Consider the following 26,525-nt stretch of genomic DNA (forward strand, 5'->3'; position numbering starts at 1 on the left):
AATATGCTTGATTTAAATGTAATTAAATCACTGCACTGCTTTTGCTCATACTGATACTCTTCAGTAAGAGCTTTAAGCTGGTCAGGGTCGTGGTGGATTTGAAGGTTATCAAAGAACAATGCCCTCGAGGCGTCCAATACACCCTGGATGGGATGCCAGTTCATCACAGGGCATTATGCACACACACATTCACACAGTCATTGACATCTAGAAGCAATTTAGTGTAGCCTATCCACCTATTGGTACCGTATGTTTTTTGGGAGGTGGGAGGAAACCGGAGAACCCTGAGGAAACCCAAACAAACATGTGGAGAACATGTGCAGAATCTTAATACAGGTTCTAACCCAAGCTTAGGATTGAACCAGGGAACGTAGAGCTTTCATGAGGCACACTTATTTCCACAATCTTCTTATTTCCACTTATTTCCAGCTGAGCTGGATTTTGTTTTGTACTGTCTTTAGTCTCATAGTTTCAATCCGCTGCTGTCAATATTACTGAGGTCCTCTCCACTATAAAATGTCAGCCCCCCCCCCCCCAATGAGCAGAAGTCATAAGCATACAAAATTATCACCAATCCAAGAGCTTAATTAAGGGTGAATTTTATTGCATTCTTCACAGATGTCTTTTAAAGAGCACAGGGAAATGTGTTAAATTATGCAAGATAATGTCTCCTTTGAAAACCATTTCAGCATAAGGCAGGCAAAGCACCAGCAGACTCACTACTCATTTTGATGCTGTTGATGAACATACCTTTACACCACGCTTGAAAAGAAAGCGATCCTGGAAAACCTACAAAAAGTAAGAAATATATAAGCGATCTACTGCATCCTGCAAACAATTAAGGAAACAGTTCAGTCAGAAATGAAATGGACATAGCTTTCTAAATGCAGTAGATAAGCCAAGACATACAGAATGGTGGGGTGTGTTTGGGTTTGACTCTGGATACTCTGGTTTCCTCCCTCAGTCCAAAGACATGCGTGATTAGCATCTCTAAATTGTCCATAGTGCACTATTGTACATTCAGGGTGTCCCCTGCCTTGTGCCCCATGTCCCCTGGAATAGGCTCCCTGCGACCCTGTGTAAAGAAAATGGATGGATGGTGGCTGTGTTATATTGTGTGTGTGTCATTTCATTGGCATGGTTTATGACCATGCCTATCAGGATAGAAAATGTCTCACATTGTAGAATAAAGGTTAACGATAAATACAATTAGAATAACTTTGTATTGATGTGGACACAAAACATGCACAACAAAATGTCTCCCACAGCATAATAGAGCTACGTTAGATGACTGGCTCTTAGTTATCAGTATCAGTAAAATCCACTATCGGTCGACCTCTAGTGTCCTTCCACCTCCCAAAAACATGTGAGATGTGAATGTGTGAGAATGTGTGTGTGTGATGGACGCTCGTCCCATCCATAGTAAATTGTGCACAGTGTTCCCAGAATAGGCTCTAGATCCACTGCAACCATGACCAGGATAAAAAAAATAGTGCTTACTGAATATGTGTGTGTTAGAACTTCATTTACACTTATTAACTCACTGTATCATTAATCCAGCTTTGTAATACAGACTATACCATTAACAGTGCTTTTCCATTGACATTCATGGACGTATCCTGATGTTGTATCATGTAACATGTTGAATAGTTTATATAGATATTAATGTCAATATGTAAGTGCTATGTATTCACAAGTAATAAAAAAATCCATTTGTTTAGTGATGTATTAATACAACACTCATAAGGCTGAGACTCTTTTAGTATAAAATGGATTGGGTCCTAAAATATTATAACAGGCATAAAGGTGGACAAGAGCAGCTTTGGGCAATATGAACATTTCAGTAGTGAGGCCCTGAACGGCACTTTTCTTCAAAGCAGCTGGATTGTTCATGAAATGCTTCTGTATTTCTTCAAAAACAAATTTAATGCATAAACAAATTTAAAGCAAAATCCCAGGAGCTTAAGTACAACCTGATACCCCAGTCTTGCTGACTATGACACAAAGGGGGTTGATTTATTTTATTAGATTTTTTTGAGAAATACAAAAGCATTTCATATATGCTGCATGTGAAATCACCACCATGTCCAGGGTGTACCCCACCTTGTGCCCCATGCTCCCATGTGGGGATAGGCTCCAGGTTCCCTATAAACGGTATAGGAGATGGATGGATGGATGGCTGTCACATGACCATAAGGTTTTGATGCAATGATGAAAAATCCTCATTAAAGATTTTCTCAAGGAGATGTAAGCTAAATTCCGTGGTAATATTCAGTTACCTTTAAGCTGCTATTGTGTTTAAGTGTCTATTCCTGCCACCAAGCTACGCTATACACATCATTATGTTTTCTCCTTGTTTGTGTCATATTGTTATTATTATTTTATATTATTATTTTTTTAAGTATGGGTCATAAAGCAACCCCAAAGGCTAGCAGCAATCCAGGCCTCATTGCATGATGGTCAAATATTAGCATTATGCTCTAAAAGATAACATGATCAACAACTGCAATAATAAACTGTTCATATACTGTAGAGATAAACATAATGTGCGTTGTTGTTTTGGTTTTTTGTTAAACAGAAAATATATGTTAACTGGTTTAAACGTGATCTGAAGAGTCGTAAATTAATTTTGAAAAACAGAAACAAAATGTTTTTAATATTTTTGGGGGGGACTTTTCACCGCCACAAGGTACACACTGGACAGGACAGGCCTGTGGTTAACAGCGCCCCCAAGCGGCCATGTGCAGTACAGCGTGTGGAAACGACTAAACAAATCAAGCACCTGTGCGATTCGATTCAGTTTATTTACCACAAGTTTATTTACTTTGTTCTCGTCCACATTTCATCCACAGTGATAAGACCTAAGGAGTTAAGCCAGTAATCAGTATTTTTCACTTGAACGTAACGGAAATAGGCTGGTAATGAAAACCTAGCTCGGGCATGTATTTATTTTTGTGTTGCGTAGAGATTAGCTACCAAAACAGACATCTTTGAGTAGAGAACAGATGTCGATCATGTTAGTTAAATTATTAACATCAAGAAACTAGAAGAAATAAAGCAGCTTTGTGTACATTAAACTCGGATTTAAAGTGTGGTGTTCACGAACGAGTCGGCTCTTTTATTTGAGCACCAGGAGTCGACTCTCGTGTACGAGCCTGTTTTGTACATGTAGACCTGTCTTCTTGTCGTTACTATTGCGGTGTAATTTAATCACTTTACAACGTTTGAGCTGCTTGTTAGGGGTAAGCGTTAATGGTGAATTGTGTGTCAGGATAAATGAAAACAAATCATAAAGAAGTATAGACACAGCACTGTAATATTAATACAGGGAGGTTGATTGTGTTTGTCAGTGCACACATTTAGTGCCTTGCTGACTTAACGATTTTGTAAATACATGTTTAGAAAAAATGCCATGCAAAGTAATGTTGTTATTATAGGCAAAGATTATGGAAAAGTATGTTGAAATGGCAACGAGTCGGTTCTTATCGGTGAGTTGAATCAAATGGGCAGGACACCTGACCTCTGCTACAGTACTTCATTCCTCTTCTGTAGATATGTATTTATTTATTTTTACAGCGTAGTTAAATAGACAGAATAGCTAAACACCCCGTATATTTTTGTCAGTATTTACATATTGAGGTAAATTACATTAACAAACGCGAGCGTTAGCCGACCATATGGTATGACGTTTAACATATTAGCTAATCAGCTAGATACATGGCCCTACCCACCATTGAGATCACGAGGTCCTCAGTATTTTTTCCCCCCGAGGTTATATAATAATAGTCGTGAAATAATTGCCTAATAAAAACTTTAATTTGGTGCTGCAAAGATATCATACAACACCAAGATAACCGACTTTCTCTTGCTAACTGCCTTAGCGCTCTAGCCAATGGCAAAATATTTGAGCTGACCAATCAAATCAAAGGAGGCGGGGCTTTACTGTACACACCGTTTTAACGGTCAAAAAGTGCGAGGTAAAATATTTGACAATTGTTTTACGATAGAAATATTAAACGATCGACAGTAATATACCGGGGTTCAAACTACTCAACTTTTGTCAGAGTTAGCAGTTTTGAAATGTGAGGAGACAAGAAACATGAACAGAGCCGTTTTTTAAAATATTTTTTTTTAGCATATTAGGCATACGATTAAGAGTGAATGTGTGCATATTGTGAAAGAATTTAATGCACTTGGTTACCTGGCTTTTCTTATAGCCTTTCAGTAAATTCACTTGTCTAAGAAAATGATTCAGAAATCTCAAAGTGAGAGAGGTGTAATCCTCAGACCTACAGTAGAACATGGTAAACTCGTGTGTGTTCTTTTTCATCATCTCATGTTCGGGATCCACTTATGGGAAGGGCATTGTACCAAGTCTGGCTATGACGGACAGGAGCATGTGTCCAATGCCAGGTAAGGGCACGCCTTACCTTATCTGAGTGCATAAATGAACTGTACGTTTATTTTGTGCACACAGCTTGCTGGTCCGCTGACTTGCACTTTTTGTCTGGAGGAGGACACGTCCGCCGAAGGCTGATCCGAGGGATGTGTCTGTCTCGCTAGCCAGGTTATCTGGGTCATTCGCTGTAAGCTGCCCACGCTCGCACTGCTTGTTAGGTTGCCCGCCTCATCTTAAGCCTTTTTCTCCCCTGCCCTATGGCTGCCCACCTTACGGACCCGACTGACTTCCGCCAGGGACAACCAGTCGCGTGTCTGCCTGGCTGCGTGCAGTGCTCTCATTGCAGGTAGGGATTCTCATCTCTTCTACGTGCTCTGCATGGGCCTCAAACACGTGGAAGAATCCATTGATTTCCAAAAAGCTCCAGCACCGAAGGCTCAAAGTGGCCATGACCCAGAGCATGGATTTTAGTCAGTCCAACTCTGACGGGCGAAACAACGATGACTGCACGCTCCCAGGGATCAAAGAGACCCTTCGCTCCTCGAGGACATCTTACGAAGTGAACCCTCCTTCATTAACAAGCTGCCTGGCTCCGACGAGGTCATCGTGTCTTCTTTATCACCCCAGGCTAATGTTCCCACGGCCTTACCTCAGTCCGTCCTGTTCGAATTTTGCGAGAGAGCCACTGACCAAGAGAGGGATGTTTATGATGGGGAAACTCCTGGGACACCCACCCGGCCTGAGAAACTAGATCCTCACAGTTCTCCCCTCATGTGCCAAGCACATGAAACACTGCTGGGAGATGGTCTCGCAGCCTTCGAGGTTAAGGATATGGTGGTTCTCAGCATGGGTGACCCCCCCCCCCGCCCCGCCCCGCCGCGCCATCGCCAGACAACTTAACCCCTCCCAATGCGGCCTGCTCGGTCCCCCCAAGCCCAGTCTCCCCAGCAAAATGGACTTTGCAATGCACACTAAGCCATCCAGGTGAGCGGTCGTTCCATGGCCCTCTTGGTGGTTGACGAGCGTGCGCCCTGACTTAACCTATCGGGTCTCCCCGATAGCGAGAAGTGGCGCATAGCAGGAGCGCCGGTGGAGCTTTGATGCAACAACGTTGAGATGACAAAAAGAAGGAGGATGAGGCTCTCAAAGTATGTATGCCGAGGAAACCCGTGCCGTGCCAGGCCCCTTGCGGCCACCTTATCCCCCTGTGGGATGCCATTTCCAGAACGCTGGCAGACCAAAACCTCAAATAAGCCACCGGCTCAGCAGGGTAATTCCCCTTCTGTGAAGCCTTGGAGGAGAACGTCCTTTGCTGTAGTCATGACCAAGAAATCCCCTGGCCCCGCTCACTCCGACCCCGACAGGAAGCGGCCAGCCTGATTCACGGTCCCAGGGGGTTATTAGTCCACGTTTTCGGGCTGTCAGGCTTCAGTTATTTATGTCATCAGCATGTCCTCCGTGTTCTGCCTGCGTACCACTATCACCTTTGTGCATGGTGTTACCAGGCACGTCATTATGGGACGTGTCAAACACCACCTATCTAGGTGACCTTCCCCTGGCTTACAGGGCCTCACTATGAGTGTGTTGGGCAACCGGGGAGTTGTCCATTTCTCCCACAGGTGGATCTCGAACACGAGATGATGAAAGAGAACAATAGATTACTGTCCGTAACCCCAGTTCTCTGAAATATCAAGTGTAGAGATCCACCAAGCTTGCCCCACTTGCCACACGAGAAGTGAATTTGCTCACTGGGGAAGAGGAGCGCACACAGGTCATGCACTCAGGTAAGGGGTGTGCCCTTACCTGGCATTGGACACGTGCTCCTGTCTGTCATAACCAGACATGGTGCAGTTGGATGCTTCTACAGAGGTTAGGTACGGATGCCGTTCCCATAAGTGGATCTCTCCACTCGATGTTTCAGAGAACCAGATTTACGGACAGTAACCTATTGTTTTTAGGTTGTGGTTAGGACAGAGTCATTTATTAAAATAAAAAATATTATTTGCAGATAGTTCAAATGCATTACTTTACAATAAATTCTAATTCTATAACAATTTTTTCTTTATTCTTTTAAATAAACTGAGAGGGTCCAAAAACTGTTCAGAGGATACAAAAGAAGACAGAAGCATTTATAAAGCATACAAGCTATCACAGAATATCAGTATCCTATTTAGAAAGGGAATTTTTTTTTTGTTATTTGTAATAATTCTGTCTTATTTGTAAATCTCTTTGGATAGAAGTGTTTGCCAACTGATAAAAGCCTTATCTTTGGGTGTTTCCCCCCTACCCCCACACCAACACCAAACAGGACAATGACTGGTAAAGGATCACAGATGACACTCAGGGGGACAGACGTTAAAGGAACTAAACTGAAAATGCCAGAGGTAAATCTTATAATCAGCATTAGACATCAGAAATCACACAGCACACACAAACCTCTTCTACATAGGTACAAAACTGAACTGAAGTTCCAGTGATTTAAAAAAAAAAAAAAAAAGGAGAGTCCAAAAACATATTTTCTTATTTCCAATTTTTGTTTCATTGGTTTAATATTAAGAGAAAACAAATGTTTGCCTTTATTGCCTTTTACATTGGAGGAATCACCATGAGAGCCACAAATAAGAATTAAAGTTGCTTTCGATTTGCACCAGAAATGAGCTCATATACAGTTGAGGTCATAAGTTTACATGTGTCTTGCAGAATCTGCAAAACGTTAGTAATTAAAAAAAAAAAAAGGGATCATAAAAATTGCATTGGCATTTTATTTAGTACTGCCCTGAAGAAGCTATTTCACATAACACGTCTTTCTATATAGTCCACAAGATCAATTTACACAAATGAACCAGTTCAATAGTTTGCATATGCTTGATTCTTAATACTGTGTGTCGTTACCTGGATGATCAGCTACATGTTTTTATGTTTTGTGATAGTTGGTCATGAGTCCCATGTTTGTCCTGAGCAGTTAAACTGCCCACTGTTCTTCAGAAAAATTCTCCAGGTCCTGCACATGTGCTTTTCCAGCATCTTCTGCATATTTAACCCCTTTCTAACAGCGACTATATGATGTTGAGATCCATCTTTTCACTCTGAGGACAACTGAGGGACTCGTACACAACAATTACCAAAGGTGCAAACGTTCACTGTTGCACAAGAAGGAAACACGATACATTACGAGCCAGGGGGGTGTAAAACCTTGAACAGGATGATGAGTGTAAATTATTATTTTGGCTTCTGGGAAAAGTAAATATCTTATGTAGCTTCTGCCAGGAAGCACTAAATGGGGGGAAAAAAGATCTTTAAACAAAATAATAACAATTTACACTGATGAACAAAAATGGTTTGCCAAGTTTGGAGTGCAAGAACTCAACAGGCCCGAGGCCTGACCTCAACCACACTGAAGACCTTTAGGATAAACAGGAATGCCGACTGTACCTCTGTTTCCTCACATGACATCAGTTCCTGACCTCACTAAAGCTCTTGTGGCTGAACGAACACAAATCCACACAGCCACACTCCAAAATCTTGTGGAAAGCCTTCCCAGAAGAGTGGAGGTTATTTTAACAGCAAACAGGGACTGAATCTGGAATGGTGTGATCAACAAGCACATATATGTTTGATGGTTAGGTGTCCACATATATAAGCTATGTAGTGTATCTGTAGTAGTGTAGCATTGCAACCTCACAGCTCCAAGGTTCCTGGTTCAATCCTGAGGTCAAGTTACTGTCTGTGAGTTTGACGTTTTCTCCCACCTCCAAAAAAACATGCCAGTAGGTGGACTGCCAATCCTGACTCTGATCAGGATAAATCTGTTACTAAAGATGAATGAACAAAGTTATAAAATATTAATATTGGCAGCTATAGGCATTAACATAGAGATTATTAGCAATAAATACAGGACATACCTCTGCTAAAGCAGGATTTGCTGTTGGTGCAATACCAAGTGAAGATTCAGCAAAAATTGAAAATCGTTTTTAATGAATGAATGAATTAAGAGAAAATATTGTAATAAGATTTGTGGTTTACAGGAACAGATCAGACTCTGTAAGATATTCTGTTACAAAATGGCACTCAGGTTTGCAATATTGAGGTTTTTTTTTGCTGATTTTTGCAATAGTCATTTACAGTCACTTCAATATGTGTGTTTTGAGCTAAATGTGATGTTTTATTATAGGCTGAACATGCTGGTGCGTTTTGTGATGATTCTCCAGCAAAGAGGATGAAGGTGTCTCGTACTAAATTAGCCCCTGTGGATGGGACTGAGGGGTTTGAAAAAGCATGGTCAGGTATGGTCAGTTTTAAGCTTTTCCTTTTTAGATTTAATGGGAAGTAATTCTCTACATTTAGCTCTTTTATCTTGAACATGTAGATATGACTGGAGTCTTGAACACAAGCTTGAATGAATAACACAATGACCAGTTAGATACTCAGTCTTTTAATATGCGTTCAATGTACCTGTTTATTTAAATTCAGGTGCTGTCAGAGAAATCAATTGCCTGTTCACAAAATACCCAGAAATGCTGCGGTAGGTGATACATACATGATCACACAGTCACACATGGTCCTTTCTGTTAATTGTAAAATTCATCAGAAGTTTGACCAGCAGTGGCTCGTGACCATAGATTTGGATGGGGCAGGATGACATTTAATAAGGACAACCTCAAACTGAATTAAATGGAGAGGCTATCTCACAGGAATAACACACAACAGCACGTTCTGGAGTGTGTTCTTCTGCTTATACCACAGCGATTTGCCAACGATTTCAATGTTTCATTTATTCATTAAATTACAGTTGGATTTAACAAGTTAGTTCCTGTTTTCACGTACATTATAGCTGCAATAAACATTCTTTATTCACCACCCCCTCTCTCTCTCTCTCTCTCTCTCTCTCTTTCTCTCACACTCACACACACACACAAAACGCAGCCTGACATGTTACAGAGAAAATGGAAGGCTTACAACCGAGACTTCTTCTATAAATGTTAAATAAACATCTCCTAAGGAAAAAACTTCACCACATCAACAATTATAAATAATTACTTTGTTAAACAACACTTTTTAAAAATCTGCTTGTTATTAGTCTTACGTTATTTGGAGCGTTCGCCATAAAAGTCCCTGTGTATGAGCTGTTAGTGTAGAAATAATAACGTAGCACATTAATGTTAACTCATCATTTATATTACAGCCGGAACTACCTGTGCCGTTATATGAAAAATAATGTACACCTTCTGATCAATCAGATTTGAGCATTCAACTGCACTGTGGTATAAGTATGAGTAGCCCGTGACTTATATATTCTACTACAGTGCTATGAAAAAGCATTTGCTCTGATTTGTTAATTTCTTCTGTTTTTTTGTGTAGATCTCGTACTAAATTGTTTCAGAAATTAAAACAAAATCTTATATAAACCAAAGGCAACCTGAGTAAACACAAAATGCAGTTTATAAATGATAACGTTATTTATTGGTTATCTAGTACCAACTGGGCCTGTGTGAAAATATATTTGCCCCTGTAGTTACTAATTCCCCAAATCTATGAAACTGCATTCATAATGTGGTTCAGCTGGATTAGACACAACCAGGCCTGATTACTGTAAACCCTGTTCAATCAAATCAACACTTAAATAGAACTTTTTCAACAGCAGGAAGTTGGTTAAGCGGTAGAAGATGGATGGATGGATGGATGAGGAAGGTGATTGAAAAACATCAGTGTGGAAAGGGTTACAAAGCTATTTCAAAGGCTCTGGGACTCCAAAGAACCACAGTGAGAGCCATTATCTCCAAATGGAAAAATTCAGCACAGTAGTGAACTTTCCCAGAAGTGGCTGACCTTCCAAAATTCTTCCAAGAGCACAGCAATGTCTCATACAACGACCAGGCTGCAGTGGTATCTAGCACCAAGATGTTAACAGCATGTCATTTAAATCCTGTAAGTTGCGAGGTGGGGCCTCCATGGATCGGACTTGTTTGTCCAACACATCCCACAGATGCTCCATCAGATTGAGATCTGAGGAATTTGGAGGCCAAGTCAACACCTTGAAATCTTTGTTCCACAAACCATTCCTGAAGTTTTTGCAGTGTGGCAGGGCACATTATCCTGCTGAAATAGGACACTGTCATTAGAGAATACTGTTGCCATGAACAGGTGTACTTGGTCTGCAACAATGTTTAGGTAGATGGTACATGTCAAAGTAACATCCACATGAATGCCAGGACCCAAGGTTTCCCAGCAGAACATAGCCCAGAACATCACCCTGCCTCCCCTGACTTGCCGTCTTCCCATAGTGCATCCTGGTGGCATCTCTTCCCCAACCACACATGATGTAAAAGAAAATGTGATTCATCAGACCAGGCCACCTTCTTCTATTGGTCCATGGTCCATGCTCTGATGCTCACGTGCCTATTATAGATGCGTTCAGCGGTGGACAGTTCAGCATGGGCACTCTGCAGCTACGCAGCTCCACACACAGCAAGCTGCGATTCACTGGGTTCTAACACCTTTCTGTCATAACCAGCATTACCTTTTTTCATCAACTTGTGCTACAGTAGCTCTTATGTGGGATCAGACCAGACGGGTTAGCCGTCACTCCCCACGCACATCAATGAGCCTTGGGTGTCCATGACCCTGTCCATCATAGACATGTAATGTCCACCTTGCTTTTAATTGAGTTCATTTGACACCGATGTCCAATGCAATAATCTTCAGTGTCTTCATTACTTATATCTATATATAGCAACGATGTTATACATTCACCTGTTTGGTCCTCACTGATCTGTATGAAAATGTGTCTGCAGAGAGAGAGCTGCGGTGGATGCATCACAGATTCAGGAGCTGACGAATATTCTGACTGAGGCTTTGAGCTTGGAATCACAACTTAAGGAGAAGAAGGAACACCTGAGACAGTCTTTGGCTGTTATTTCAGACAAACTACAGGGATAGCCAACTGACAAATATGTTAAATGAAGGTATTGGAGCTATATTTGAATTCAAGTTTGATTTAATTTTGTGGAAGCTAATTTGTTGTTGTAGTGAATTGTTGTTGTGATTCTTCTATTATAATATTTGAGTTATGCTTCCTGTGTTAATGTTAAAAGGATGACTATACAGTATATACACCTTTTATTTAACATGCTACAACAGGTTGTAATAGCAGCAGTTGAGTTGATTGTTATAACAGATTTGCAGAATGCTTGATGCGAGTCCTATGACAATAACAGACATATGACATTCTCTTTCTTTGCTCAAATACAAAGAGTACTGTTCTTTAAGTTCAAGTTTTGTAAATCTCTGTGGGTGTAATACAGGATGTTGTCCAAGCAACCTAGAAATGTACTTTTCTTTGTAAACCTTTATTTCTGAGCAGCAGCTGTATTCTAACCTTTATTTTCTCTCTCTGCACTTGACAATTTCAACAACTTTTTAGGGGTTATAACCACTGACAGAACATCACCGTCCTCCACATCCATAATTAAAAGGCCTAGAGTTGCTTATAAAACAGTCCTACAGTTTAATTTGCTTTTCAACACACACACACACACACACACACACACACACACACACACACACACATACTGCCTATTAAGATATTATTCAAGGTGATTGAATTTATACGGACAATTCATAGCTTTCTAAAACGTCCATCTATACAGGATCTAGGATGTTTAGTGTTATAGCAGAACATTATAACTGCACTTTATCCAAGTTCCTCATTATTGCCTACCAGAATACTCTCACTCTCTTAATTAGGAGAATAAAACTGCATTATTCTTCAGCTTACTAGTAGATCATCATAATTAGACTATATCCTGCTCTCCCTTTTGCATTTGCAAGAAAACATAATTAGAAAATATGTCTTGCATGATTATAATTTGGAAGTTAGTTAGTTCAGTAGTGCTATCCAGTACAGTAGAGGCTTTGCACAACTTTGTTAATTCAAGATTCAGTCCAATCAGTCCGTAAAACTGACTTTATTTCATTGAGGCCAAAGACAAATGACTTTATCCAAAGCTAAATTGTGCATTCAAATATGATCAAGTCAGATTAATAACACTGAGTGACAGACTCATCAGGCATGATTCGTGTTCATGTCTTAGCTTGTACACACACGCACACAAATGAACACATAAGCAGATGCTCCATCGCTTTACAATATTCTGAGCATAGTTGCAGATAAATGACAAGATATCAGAAAATAATCAACTGTAACAGAATTAAGGCCATGTAAAATTTCTACATGAAATGCTGAATTTGAATAGAATTAAGGCCATGAAAAAAAAATGAAGAGATTTTAAGGTACATTTTAACCAACTGATTAAATAGCAATGGCTGACACTGATTCATAGTTCTCCAAAAAAAAGAGAAAAAAGCATCAGAATTACTTTTGACTTTATCGTTATATACTGCTAATCAGCAAACAGAAAGGATTCCCTCAAGATGACACGAAATGAAGCAGAACCAGGACAGGTTCTCATGTGAGTGTTTTCAATGTATAAAAATAATTTAATAAATGAAAAACAACCATTGTGAGGGTTTTGACATGTAGGACAATGGTTAGAAAGACTAAAAGAAACAACCATATGCTGAATTCCCCCCCCCCCCCCCCCGGTATCCATACCAAAGCTATCCATATGAAATACAGCAAGTGTGGATATGAGCTCTAACACACTTCTCCCTCTCAAAAACACACCAAGTCAACCCTGCCCAGTCAACCTCCACGTATATGCAGTCATAATTTAAGCAGAAAAATATTCAATTTGGTCAACAGCAATTATAAACACCCATGAATCAATGTTGTATCTTGTCAAAATGATATATTTATAGAATTTACATTTAATCCCACAAACGTATACAATCGACTGGGACATCTACTGAGGAAAAAAAAAAAAACCTTCAGGACCCGAACCACTTTCCCAACCTTTGTGACTGTCCATCTATTTACTCCAGAGGAGCGCCACGGCTTTACAGATCCCTACATCGTGGTAATTAAAGTAGCACAGACCCGCAAAGGTAACAGTGGACAGAATAAAGAGGCCTGCTTTTGCCAACTTGACTTTCGTATCTCCATGAACGTAGTCAGTCAGAACCTGGCCCAATCCCCTGAAAGAGAAATTCCACACAGTTCAGATTGATAACCAAACATATTTTGTGTAATTTTAATTGTACGATGTGAACGTAATACTACACTAGATGGACGGGACATCTGACCATCACAGCTATATGTGCTCCATCCCCAAACTGTTTCCACAAAGTTGGAATCAAACAATTGTATAAGACATCTTTGTATGGTGTACCATTACAATTTCCCTTCACTGGAACCAAGGGGTCTAGTTACTGTAAGGGGCCATTGAACACATTTGGGATGAACTGGAATGACTGTTGCACACTAGGCTTTCTCACTCAACATTAGAATCCACTGTACAATTCAAATTATTGATTGAAAATATCAATGATCACGACCATACCACTGCATACAGTTAAAAAATACAATGCCCTCCACTAATATTGGCACCCTTGGTTAATATGAGCAAAGAGGGTTGTGGAAAAAAATGTTATTGTTTAACCTTTTGTTTAAAAAAATTCACAAAAATATTCTGCTCTCATGGATAAACAATTGCAAAAAAAAACAACAAACAGGTTTATCCAAAATGTATATATCTTTGTTGGGTTTTTTTTTTAACAAAATGTTCAACAATAGACAATTTTTCACAACCTTCTTTGCTCATATTTACCAAGGGTGCCAATATTAGTGGAGGGCACTGTAGTATGGCATAATGTTAATTGTATACATTTGCTTATTATAGTACACTATTATGCTGCAGTAATTTAGAAATAACATTAGAAATTATTTAGAAATGTGAAAGGCAAATGGAAATGAGCTTCCTCCAGTAGAGCTTTCCTTAATGATGAACTGCTTTCATTAGCGTTTTAAATCCCCAAACTTGTCTTTGTAGACCAAAGCAATAAGAACTGCTTAATTTTAGTCTGGTTTTTAAAAATCAAGAGAAGTAAACACATCAACTACTCAGTGTGTTGGTATCAACTTCTTCTGATAGGGATAGTTTACGCATATTAATTGTAGATATCTTGACAAAATAAAAAAATTAAAAATAGCTTATTCAAGGTTTTCTTGCCAGTGTAGCCAAACCAACTTGCATTTTCGGTTTACCTTTTGAAACAGAAATGACCAAAAAAAATTATTTACCAGTGGCCATGCAGAGTGAGCGCTGCAGCCAGGGAGTAGTCCATGACACCCCCGGGGTAGAAATAGGCGATAGGACCCATGGTCAGGAGAATTACACTCACGATTCGCTCTCCTGTCCAGTGCAGTGAGGCACGGTGGCCATCTGTGGGAAATCAGTGACACTTTAATGACACAATTACAGTAGCAAGGCCAATTCTATTGTATTTGCTATACATTAAAGACATTTGAGTTTGAGAACAAAATATGAATGAGATGATACGAGTTCAGAATTTTAGCTTGATGTGTTAAACAACTTAGAACATGACACCTTTCATTTTAACCCACCCATTTTTTTCAAGTGATCAAAAATACTGGAGCATGTGACTGGTAGGTGTTTCTTGCTGCCCAGGTGTGTCCTGTTAAATTGATTGTTTAAAGAACTAAAAGCTCTGAATGTCTACTCTTGGTTCCTGCTGTGAAGACTGCATTTGTGATTAAAAAGGATAAACCAACACGAAGACCAGAGAGCTGTCTATGGGAGAAAAACAAAACATTCTGAAGCTGAGAAAATCGAAGCGAGGAGGGAAAATCTATCATAGCCATTGCACAAACATTGGGCATAGCCAATACAATAATTTGGAATGTACTGACAAAGAAAGAAACCACTGATGTACTAACAACCAGACATGGAACAGGTTGGCCAATGAAAACAGTAGTTGATGACAAACATTGTGAGAGCTGTGAAGAAAGACTCAAAAAACAACAGTTAGTGACATCAACAACCTCCACAGTGCAGGGGTGAAGGTATCACAATCCACCATTTGAAGAAGACTTCAGGTGCAGAAATATAGAGGCCATACCACAAGATGCAACCACTCATGAGCAGTAAGAATCACAAGGCCAGATTTTTAAGTAGCAAAGAAATACAGACATGAGCCTCAAAAGTTCTGGAACCAAGATTATGCTCTACCAAAGTGAAGGAAAGGCCAAAGTGTGGAGAAAGAAAGGATCTGCTCATGATCCAAAATATACAAGCTCATTGGTCTAGCATGGTGGAGGTAGTGTCATGGCTTGGGCTTGCATGGCTGCTTCTGAAATGGGATCACTAATCTTTATTGATGATGTAACTCATGATGGTAGCAGCAGAATGAATTCAGAAGTCTACAGAAACAATATCTTCCAATTTACAGTCTGTTCCTATACTTTTGCTCACCTAAAACTGGGTGGTTTGCCACCAAAGGTACTATGTTCTAAGTTGTTTAACACATCTAGATGCAAACATGAGGAAATAAAAGCTGAAATTCGGATCTAATGTCTCATTCGTCTTTTGATCTCAAACCCAAATGTCTTCAATGTATAGTGAAAACAACAGAACAGTACTGTTCCAATACTTTTGGAGGGACGGTATGTACAGGAAGCTAAAACAAACTCCCTTTAGTAGTAGCTCAGTGGTTAACCAGATAACTACAAAACCACTGTAGACGCTTGATCAAGAGCCTTAACTGCTCATTTCTACAGCTTGACTGTACTCCTTCTCTGAGAATCTCAAAGGAATTCACAATTTGAATGTAATGTAAATCAGTGTGACTGTAAACCAGTTCTTTTTTTATTTAAACTTACATTAGTTTCAGTAGTCTCATATACAGATCAGCCACAGCATTAACCACCTGCCTAATATTGTGTAGATCCCCTGTCGAGGCATGGACTCCACAAGACCTGAGGTCTTGTGAGCACACCAAAGGTGTGCTGTGGTATCTGGCACCAAGATGTTAACAGCAGATCCTTTAAATCCTGCAAGTTGTGAGGTGGGGTCTCCATGGATCTGACTTGTTTGTTCAGCACATCCCACTGATGCTCGATCGGATTGAGATCTGGGAAATCTGGATTCCAATTCAACATCTTGAACTCTAGGTCATTTTCTTCAAACTATTAATGAAGATGATTGCAGTGTGGCAGGGAGCAATATCAGTAAGAGCCCACTGTCATTAAGGAATACCATTGCCATGAAGGGGTGTACTTGGGCTACAACAGTGTCTAGGTAGGTGGTATGTGTCAAAGTAACATCCACATGAATGCCAGGACCCAAGGTTTCCCTGCAGAACATTGCACAGAGCATCACACAGTCACGAAACCATGATTGATCAGACCAGGCCACCTTCTTCCATTGCTCCATGGTCCAGTTCTGATGCTCACATGCTCATTTTAGGTGCTTTCAGTAGTGGACACGGGTCTGCATGGGCATGATGCAGCCCCATACTCAGCAAGCTGCGATGCAGTGTGTGCTCTGACACGTTTCTATCATAGCCAACATTAACTTTTTCAGCCATTTGTGCTACAGTAGCTCTTCTGTGGGATCGGACCAGACACTCTGGCGTTCACTCCCCACGTGCATCAATGAGCCTTGGGCGCCAAAGTCCCTGTCGCCAGTTCACCGGTTGTCCTTCCTCGGACCACTTTTGGTATGTACTAACCACTGCATAACAGGAACACACTCTGACCCGGTCGTCTAGCCATCACAATTTGGCCCTCGTCAAAGTCGCTCAGATCCTTACACTTGCCCATTTTTCCTGCTTCCAACACATCAACTTCAAAAACTGACTGTTCACTTGCTCCATAATATTTCCTACCCCTTGACAGGTGCCAGTGTAATGAGATAATCAATGTTATTCACTTCACCTGTCAGTAGTTTTAATATTATAGCTGATTGGTATATACAGTGAGGGAAAAAAGTATTTGATTCCCTGCTGATTTTGTACGTTTGCCCACTGACAAAGAAATGATAAGTCTATAATTTTAATGGTAGATTTATTTGAACAGTGAGAGACAGAATAACAAGAAAATCCAGAAAAACGCATGTCAAAAATGTTATAAATTGATTTGCATTTTAATGCGGGAAATAAGTATCTCAATCAGAAAGATTTATGGCTCCCAGGTGTCTTTTATACAGGTAACGAGCTGAGATTAGGAGCACACTCTTAAAGGGAGTGCTCCTAATCTCAGCTTGTTACCTGTATAAAAGACACCTTTCCACAGAAGCAATCAATCAATCAGATTCCAAACTCTCCACCATGGATAAGACCAAAGAGCTCTCCAAGGATGTCAGGGACAAGATTGTAGACCTACACAAGTCTGGAATGGGATACAAGACCATTGCCAAGCAGCTTGGTGAGAAGGTGACAACAGTTGGTGCGATTATTCGCAAATGGAAGAAACACAAAAGAGCTGTCAATCTCCCTCGGCCTGGGGCTCCATGCAAGATCTCACCTCATAGAGTTGCAATGCTCATGAGAACAGTGAGGAATCAGCCCAGAACTACACGGGAGGATCTTGTCAATGATCTCAAGGCAGCTGGGACCATAGTCACCAAGAAAACAATTGGTAACACACTACGCCATGAAGGACTGAAATCCTTCAGTGCCCGCAAGGTCCCCCTGCTCAAGAAAGCACATATACATGCCCGTCTGAAGTTTGCCAGTGAACATCTGAATGATTCAGAGGACAACTGGGTGAAAGTGTTGTGGTCAGATGAGACCAAAATGGAGCTCTTTGGCATCAACTCAACTCGCCATGTTTGGAGGAGGAGGAATGCTGCCTATGACCCCAAGAACACCATCCCCACCGTCAAACATGGAGGTGGACATGTTATGCTTTGGGGGTGTTTTTCTGCTAAGGGGACAGGACAACTTCACCGCATCAAAGGGACGATGGACGGGGCCATGTACCGTCAAATCTTGGGTGAGAATCTCCTTCCCTCAGCCAGGGCATTGAAAATGGGTCGTGGATGGGTATTCCAGCATGACAATGACCCAAAACACACAGCCAAGGCAACAAAAGAGTGGCTCAAGAAGACGCACATTAAGGTCCTGGAGTGGCCTAGCCAGTCTCCAGACCTTAATCCCATAGAAAATCTGTGGAGGGAGCTGAAGGTTCGAGTTGCCAAACGTCAGCCTCGAAACCTTAATGACTTGGAGAAGATCTGCAAAGAGGAGGGGGACAAAATCCCTCCTGAGATGTGTGCAAACCTGGTGGCCAACTACAAGAAACGTCTGACCTCTGTGATTGCCAACAAGGGTTTTGCTACCAAGTACTAAGTCATGTTTTGCAGAGGGGTCAAATACTTATTTCCCTCATTAAAATGTAAATCAATTTATAACAATTTTGACATGCGTTTTTCTGGATGTTTTTTGTTGTTATTCTGTCTCTCGCTGTTCAAATAAATCTACCATTAAAATTATAGAAATAATTAAAATAATTTTATATTATAAAATTATTTCTTTGTCAGTGGGCAAACGTACAAAATCAGCAGGGGATCAAATACTTTTTCCCCCCTCACTGTATACAGATGGGATTAGTGGAATGTAAATCCATGTTATATATGAATGTGCTCAATGTGCTATGACAGTTCGGGACAAGACAATCTTGACCTTATTTTTATAATAACTACAATTTCTACCATATTTATTAAACTGCATTGTGAGTCATGGTAGATCAGAGGGTAAGGTTCTATGTTAGGAGGGGTCTACATTCTCATGCCCAGATTTTCAAAGCCCTCAGCTCTCCTCAGTGTGGCTGACCCTGTAATCTAACTACATCCTAGTTTAGATTTGTGGAAGAAAAAAAAAATTACTCCCTGGGAATTGTAGGCATATTGAAAAAAAGCTGTGCTTCCCGCTAACATAAAGGACCAAGTAACGATAACTAAAATGACATTAACTCCAAAAAAAGGAGCTGGTTGTCATTTTAGTGTCATCTGCTGCCAGCAAGGCAACCTGCACTTTCACTGAAAATCCTGACTCACCCCTTACCTCAGGCAACCTCATCTAATTTTGTTGGAACTGCACCAGTTCTGCAGCTGAGAGCTAATTTTCAGGTCAGAAAAATGTACACAGGAGCCTAAAACACAAAAACTAGCGCAGTCCTTTGCATGACAATATGACTTTACAGTTTTTCAAAGGCATCTTTGAAACACTGTGGTATTATTAAAGCTGTAGAAACACAAAAAAAAAAATCCAAATTACAACCTGCATCTTTAAACCGTCCATCAGAAATCTTCTTTACACCTACTAATGCTGTGTTGAAGTACTAATGCTGTGTTCGATTTAGCTCTGAGGTGGCTTAATTTTTGCACATATGCAGATTCAAGTTCAAGTGGCTTTGTCGTCATTTCAGCCATATACAGCTGGTACAGTACACAGTGAAATGAAACGACGTTCCTCCAGGACGTTCAGACAGGGGAAACTACTAACGGGGGGGAATAACCTGGACACTCATGAGCTATCAACAAGCTAGCCAGCAAACATTATTGAGAATCGAGTTAACTAACTTTCCGTACTGATGATGTAAATGAAGCTCTACAAGGAAACCTCAAAAAGAGAATAACAGCCACACCTTAGGACAAAGCAGACGAAGTAAAAAATCATCTCTACTAATACCTTGTATTCGTTTGTAAACGGAAAGATGATTAGCGGGTGAATGTGTTTAAATTCAGAATGCATAAAACCGAGTCGGGTTTTACATTTGAATTTAACCAGTCCATCCAGGATATTGCGATCGCACAAATGAACACAAAATCAAGCAAACTCGGTAATATTCGGAGAAGCTTGCAATTTTTCAAAATTACCGCAGATTTCCCACAGACTTGACAGCAAGGCGCATCACATGACGTCATCGCGACATGCGTTCAGCCAAAGCCCTCTTTGATTCGCGTGCGTCGAACATGAGTACAGCTAAAAGGTCTCGTTTAATAACTAACATAAAGCAATTTCACCAATTCAAGTAGTTTTTCCACCAAAAAAAATAAAAGCACAAAAACAAAAGCATTTTTGCTGCAACAATCACAAACAAATACCCAAAAAACACGAACTCCTGTAAAAAGTGTAACATTTTTTAAATAAGCTGTTTGTGTTTCATTGTTGTTGTTTTTTTCATTTTATTAGACTTCTCGGCATTCTGTGTACAGTTGAGGAATGGCGGTGTCAGAGAAATATTTGCGTTAAAACAAGGATCAACATTTTTAGTTGCTTAAAACCACTGTTTCTGATGGTATTATATCCTTGACCAGGTCGAACGTCACGGCATCACTGGCGTCTTTGGTCGTTTGCATGTCTGTTGGGGAAAGCGCCAGCTGGACTAGTGAAAAGAGTAAAGTCTGGTTCATAAAATAACTTGACATGCCATGTCTGAGCGTTTTGAGCGCAACTGACAAAATGTGTTTGGTGTCACGATCTTTCGGTAAAAACAGACTGTGCTCACGTTTGCGATCTAAAACGGTGTTCTCACCCACCCCTAACGAACAGCCATGTTAATATAATGTCATGTCCTAATCTTTCCAGACTTTCAGAGTAAGAATTCCAAAAAGAGGGGGCGTTTTTGTTGGGGTTTTTTCCCCCTAGTCGGATTTCAGAAGTTTCCGAACACAGCAATGCAAATAAACGGAGGGAAGTGGTGGCTCAGGGGTTAAGGCTTTTGCGCTGCTGATTGGAAGGTTATTTAAATCCCAGCTTTCACCAAGCTTCCATAGTCAGGTCTTTGAGCAAGACTCAGCCCTTGACTGAAGGTCACTTTGGATATAAAAGTCAACAAAATGTACGAAATGGAACAAATCCCATGTGTCAGTACGGCAATGTCTGTGCAATTACTGATTGGGACTTTGACTACAGAAACAGAACTGTCTCTGGAGAGACTGTAAATGAAAGTGAAACTTAATAACAGATGAGAAAGCTTTACAGAAACCAAACACTTGTTTACAGAGTTACAGTCCTCTCATTCATATCCTGACTTTCTCTGAGCCCTCATGCTACTGAATCATCTGCGTTATAGGTATATTCGTTTAAAAAAAAAAAAAAAAAAAAGTTAGACTTAAAGCAGATCTCCGTTCTAGTTTGCGAAATAAGGCTCTCGAAGATTTCTGGCCAAATTTCTTTTAAACCGTACCAACTTACTGAGAAGCATCATTGTCTAATGATGCATTGATTTCTGCTTACCATAGTGAACCGGTGTTGTGTGTACTTTGGCTGCGAGCAAGTACGAGTGATCCTGGTCCTTTTTATGTGCCGCCAAAGGTCTGATAAGAGAAGCACTGCGGAATAACAGAGCTGGAGGAAGACGTCAGGAGAAAGGAGACTGTTAAATAACAAAATCTATACTACAGTATAGTAAAAGTAAAGTAAAGTTTCTATACTACAGCATTAGATCAAAAAATTAGCTTTAATGTGCACCTATTATGGTTTTGAAACATACCTAATTTTGTTTTAAAGGTCTCATACAATAGATTTACATGCATCCAAGATCAAAAAAACACTTTAATGTGTTTATAATTTAAACTGCAGCTTTACCTTCCCCCTCCCAGTGTCAAAAACGACTCGTTAAACCATCCATTCTAAACTCCTCCTTTCAGAGAGCATACTCTGCTCTGATTGGTCAGATGTCACAATCTGTTGTGATACCGCTGTCATCGTGCAGCCGATTAAGATAAGAGGCGGGACTTTTTGTTACAAACCTAAGTAGGTTACGTCTGGAATTACTAACGACTTGTTTCAGTTGTTTAGAATCGCTTCCTTCTTTTGTGAGTCAATAACTCAGTTTGTCGTGCACTTAGATTTTTTTTATCTTACTTTATTTACATTCACAAACAGCTCTATAACACTACATGAAAGGTTATTTGAAAAAGGATAATAGGTGCACTCTAAAAAAAATCGTGCAATAATAAGAGCATAACTCAATTTTAAACAAATATTTAAAAATCTGATCAAATAATTAGTTCCACGATTAATCTTAATCTGATACACTCACATGAAAGAAGAGACTTATTATTATTAATAATAAATCACTGCATGTTACTAGTGATTAATGACGATCATAAAACAGCATGTATGTATTTAGAGCAGACCTAATGAATCTGCTCCATTTAAAACAAATCTTTATTATACGAGCTGTCAGATTCTTCGCTGTAGGTTTAGAACTTAAAGATGTTTGTGTTTGACATTTGCTCTAAAACAGGGACTACAGGTGCTGACTGAGATCCGAGCTAACCCTGCGTTTCAGGGGAATTAAACAAAATGTAGTCAAATGAAACACACAATCACTTCTTTCAGAGACAGAGAGGGGTGGGGGGGAAACACTACAGACAGCTTTAAAGGACAATACTCACGGCTAACGCCCCGGTTGCAAATCGAGCTAATCCTCGCCAGCGCCGCCATAGCGATCACAAACAGCCAAGGTCACCGGGTTTCACCCGGAAGTAGTTTCTGTTATCCGAAGACTTGTGTCGCAAAATTAAAAGCCACTTTCAGATCTCACTGTTATGAGCCTTTGAATCAGAGATTATTATTATTATTAATAATAATAATAATAATAATAATAATAATAATAATAATAATAATAATAACAAAAATATTTAAATAACCTTTATATTAGAAAAATCTTAGCCAAAGAAAAAAGAAAAAAGCCTTTCACCTAAAGCAATGGTGAAGTGGAAACAGGATTATCCTTCTTCTTCCTCCTCCTCCCCGCCCCCAGAATCTGTGGTCAGATATAAACAAATATGTAATTCCTAATAAAGAAAAAGAAACTCACTTTAAAATAATAAATCGATATTATCCATGTAATGATTTTATTAGTAAGTTTAAAGAAGGGTTTTCTCCATTGTGCTGTTTTTGTAAAGAGGAATCAGCAGCAATCTTACATTTATTTTTCGATTGTTATACCAATCTATTCTGGTCCCAGCTTTCTTTGTATCTTTTTGAGTTGTTTTACAAGTTTGTCACTATAACTGATATAATGGTTTTGTTGATGGAGTGCGATACTGGTTTATTGGAAATAAACAATATCATGATTTTTTTTTAATTTATTTATTTGGGGAAGTATCATATACAAAAAGCAAAGTATATGTTAACTGTAACAAATGGTAGACTATTTTCCACTGACTTAAGGATTTTTTTTTTTTTACGACTCTCTAATGGCGGTACAGAACAATCGTAAAGCTGTAAAGACATCTCGGCTGTTAAAAAGCCGAGATGAGGTACATCAAATACCTCAAAGATACTTGAGGTATTTGATGTATGATTGATTTTTGATGTAAGTTACCTACTATATAATAGCCTTAGTACTTACCTACTATATAATAGCCGAAATACATGTATCTCACCTACGATATAGCAGGTAAGTACGCGGTTTCCGACGCAGCCTCACTCTCTTGTTTGTCATCAAAGCGTTGAGCGCTGCCGTGTGTGCATGTGTCCTGTCGCAAAGTGCAGTGAAAACTCCCATACGATGTTAACGTGTGATTAAGGTGTGTACATGTCTATAATGCATGTCGATAATGTGACTAAAACAGGAATACTCCACACATCTTAATTCAATTTGTATTTAATTCGAGTTTGACTTTAATCGGATTAACGTAATCAATAATCACTGTTTACATGGTAGTTTCTTAATCAGAATATTGTCTTAATCGGGTTAATATCGAATTATTGATGTGCATGTAAACGTACTGAGTGATGCGCCACACTCTGGTGGAGAAAAATCCACAATAAGTTTGTTTGCCAACCGGAAGAAGAAGAGTTGTTGATTTTTAATTAATTTAGGGACAAATGGGGGAAATATATTTACAGTGAGGGAAAAAAGTATTTGATCCCCTGCTGATTTTGTACGTTTGCCCACTGACAAAGAAATGATCAGTCTATAATTTTAATGGTAGATTTATTTGAACAGTGAGAGACAGAATAACAACAAGAAAATCCAGAAAAATGCATGTCAAAAATGTTATAAATTGATTTGCATTTTAATGAGGGAAATAAGTATTTGACCCCTCTGCAAAACATGACTTAGTACTTGGTGGAAAAACCCTTGTTGGCAATCACAGAGGTCAGACGTTTCTTGTAGTTGGCCACCAGGTTTGCACACATCTCAGGAGGGATTTTGTCCCACTCCTCTTTGCAGATCTTCTCCAAGTCATTAAGGTTTCGAGGCTGACATTTGGCAATTTGAACCTTCAGCTCCCTCCACAGATTTTCTATGGGATTAAGGTCTGGAGACTGGCTAGGCCACTCCAGGACCTTAATGTGCGTCTTCTTGAGCCACTCTTTTGTTGCCTTGGCTGTGTGTTTTGGGTCATTGTCATGCTGGAATACCCATCCACGACCCATTTTCAATGCCCTGGCTGAGGGAAGGAGATTCTCACCCAAGATTTGACGGTACATGGCCCCGTCCATCGTCCCTTTGATGCGGTGAAGTTGTCCTGTCCCCTTAGCAGAAAAACACCCCCAAAGCATAATGTTTCCACCTCCATGTTTGACGGTGGGGATGGTGTTCTTGCGGTCATAGGCAGCATTCCTCCTCCTCCAAACACGGCGAGTTGAGTTGATGCCAAAGAGCTCCATTTTGGTCTCATCTGACCACAACACTTTCACCCAGTTGTCCTCTGAATCATTCAGATGTTCATTGGCAAACTTCAGACGGGCATGTATATGCGCTTTCTTGAGCAGGGGGACCTTGCGGGCACTGCAGGATTTCAGTCCTTCATGGCGTAGTGTGTTACCAACTGTTTTCTTGGTGACTATGGTCCCAGCTGTCTTGAGATCATTGACAAGATCCTCCCGTGTAGTTCTGGGCTGATTCCTCACTGTTCTCATGATCGTTGCAACTCCACGAGGTGAGATCTTGCATGGAGCCCCAGGCCGAGGGAGATTGACAGTTCTTTTGTGTTTCTTCCATTTGCGAATAATCGCACCAACTGTTGTCACCTTCTCACCAAGCTACTTGGCAATGGTCTTGTAGCCCATTCCAGACTTGTGTAGGTCTACAATCTTGTCCCTGACATCCTTGGAGAGCTCTTTGGTCTTGGCCATGGTGGAGCGTTTGGTATCTGATTGATTGATTGCTTCTGTGGACAGGTGTCTTTTATACAGGTAACAAGCTGAGATTAGGAGCACTCCCTTTAAGAGTGTGCTCCTAATCTCAGCTCGTTACCTGTATAAAAGACACCTGGGAGCCAGAAATCTTTCTGATTGAGAGGGGGTCAAATACTTATTTCCCTCATTAAAATGCAAATCAATTTATAACATTTTTGACATGCATTTTTCTGGATTTTCTTGTTGTTATTCTGTCTCTCACTGTTCAAATAAATCTACCATTACAATTATAGACTAGTCATTTCTTTGTCAGTGGGCAAACGTACAAAATCAGCAGGGGATCAAATACTTTTTTCCCTCACTGTAGATGCATTTGTTTCTTACAGGAGCTGGAAGGATCTAGTCGTCAGTTATTTAGTTAACCGCTGGATGTATTTTGTCTAATGTCTTCTTACCGGTAGGTGGCATCTTCGAACTTCTTTCATTCAAGTTTTTAAAAAAAAAAAAAAAAAAAAAACAACAACAATGACATTTAATATGAAACAGAAACTAAAACAGAACTTGTGGGATACATATAACAGATCTTACATCGTACAGGGTAAAATATTAACTTCTACAAATTACTTTTTTTAGTATGAGAGAGGTTTTTATACACTTCTTATTTCTATTAATTGAATTCAATGAGTCATAAAATATTTTAATATCTTTACGAGAAAAAAAATCTTATAGGAGGATGTAATAGACATTACTTTAGCTTTATGTACATGAAACTTCCCAAGAAGAATGATTATCCTCGAGCTAACAATGCACACCTTAAAGTTGTTGCTTTTTCTGAAATCCGACCTTTTCTTCTCCTCAGGAAAAAGAAGTTTCTCCAAAACCAAAACTAGTCAGACGGAGTCGATTTTACGACTGGAATAAAGTTGGTGTGACGTTGGAAGTTCGATATTCGCGTATATGCGGAAATTAAGGGACCGTCTCTAAAGTTACATACGACATTGTTAAACACGTTTCTAACTTCAATAGCATATATATAAACATGTTATATAAATGTAACACTAACTAACTAACTAACAGCTGTAGTGCAACAGTCCTCAAT

General features: G+C 39.8%; 2 protein-coding genes and 1 long non-coding RNA gene across 14 annotated transcripts; 1 reads left to right on the forward strand and 2 right to left on the reverse strand.

Moving 5' to 3' along the window:
- Positions 1 to 424: 424 nt before the first annotated feature.
- On the reverse strand, positions 425 to 3,866 carry LOC124626101 (uncharacterized). The gene is made up of 3 exons (XR_006983996.2): positions 3,732 to 3,866; positions 910 to 1,075; positions 425 to 789 (listed from the first exon to the last, which is right to left on the reverse strand). It is a non-coding gene; the product is annotated as an uncharacterized LOC124626101 (long non-coding RNA).
- Positions 2,741 to 11,893, forward strand: LOC108277785 (testis-expressed protein 12). 11 transcript variants are annotated; one of them, XM_047161503.2, is made up of 6 exons: positions 2,741 to 2,877; positions 6,708 to 6,783; positions 8,571 to 8,682; positions 8,870 to 8,921; positions 11,191 to 11,361; positions 11,820 to 11,893. In XM_047161503.2, exons 2-5 carry the CDS (start codon positions 6,712 to 6,714, stop codon positions 11,333 to 11,335), a joined length of 381 nt encoding a protein of 126 aa, XP_047017459.1. In that variant the 5' UTR covers positions 2,741 to 2,877; positions 6,708 to 6,711; the 3' UTR covers positions 11,336 to 11,361; positions 11,820 to 11,893. The 11 variants fall into 11 exon arrangements, with proteins under 11 accessions (XP_047017459.1, XP_017346187.1, XP_017346189.1 ...); XM_017490695.3 differs by lacking the exons at positions 2,741 to 2,877; positions 11,820 to 11,893 and adding exons at positions 3,111 to 3,242; positions 3,438 to 3,488 and having other exon boundaries at positions 11,191 to 11,728; XM_017490698.3 differs by lacking the exon at positions 11,820 to 11,893 and having other exon boundaries at positions 11,191 to 11,728.
- A 455-nt stretch (positions 11,894 to 12,348) lies between these two features.
- sdhdb (succinate dehydrogenase complex, subunit D, integral membrane protein b) lies at positions 12,349 to 26,342 on the reverse strand. 2 transcript variants are annotated; one of them, XM_017490705.3, is made up of 6 exons: positions 26,239 to 26,342; positions 23,031 to 23,096; positions 22,726 to 22,884; positions 21,560 to 21,670; positions 14,598 to 14,739; positions 12,349 to 13,492 (listed from the first exon to the last, which is right to left on the reverse strand). In XM_017490705.3, exons 3-6 carry the CDS (start codon positions 22,772 to 22,774, stop codon positions 13,327 to 13,329), a joined length of 468 nt encoding a protein of 155 aa, XP_017346194.1. In that variant the 5' UTR covers positions 22,775 to 22,884; positions 23,031 to 23,096; positions 26,239 to 26,342; the 3' UTR covers positions 12,349 to 13,326. The 2 variants fall into 2 exon arrangements, with proteins under 2 accessions (XP_017346194.1, XP_017346195.1); XM_017490706.3 differs by lacking the exon at positions 26,239 to 26,342 and adding an exon at positions 23,722 to 23,752.
- Between the last annotated feature and the right edge of the window lie 183 nt (positions 26,343 to 26,525).

The sequence above is a fragment of the Ictalurus punctatus genome, chromosome 17, assembly GCF_001660625.3.
Source record: "Ictalurus punctatus breed USDA103 chromosome 17, Coco_2.0, whole genome shotgun sequence".
Taxonomy (NCBI): domain Eukaryota; kingdom Metazoa; phylum Chordata; class Actinopteri; order Siluriformes; family Ictaluridae; genus Ictalurus; species Ictalurus punctatus.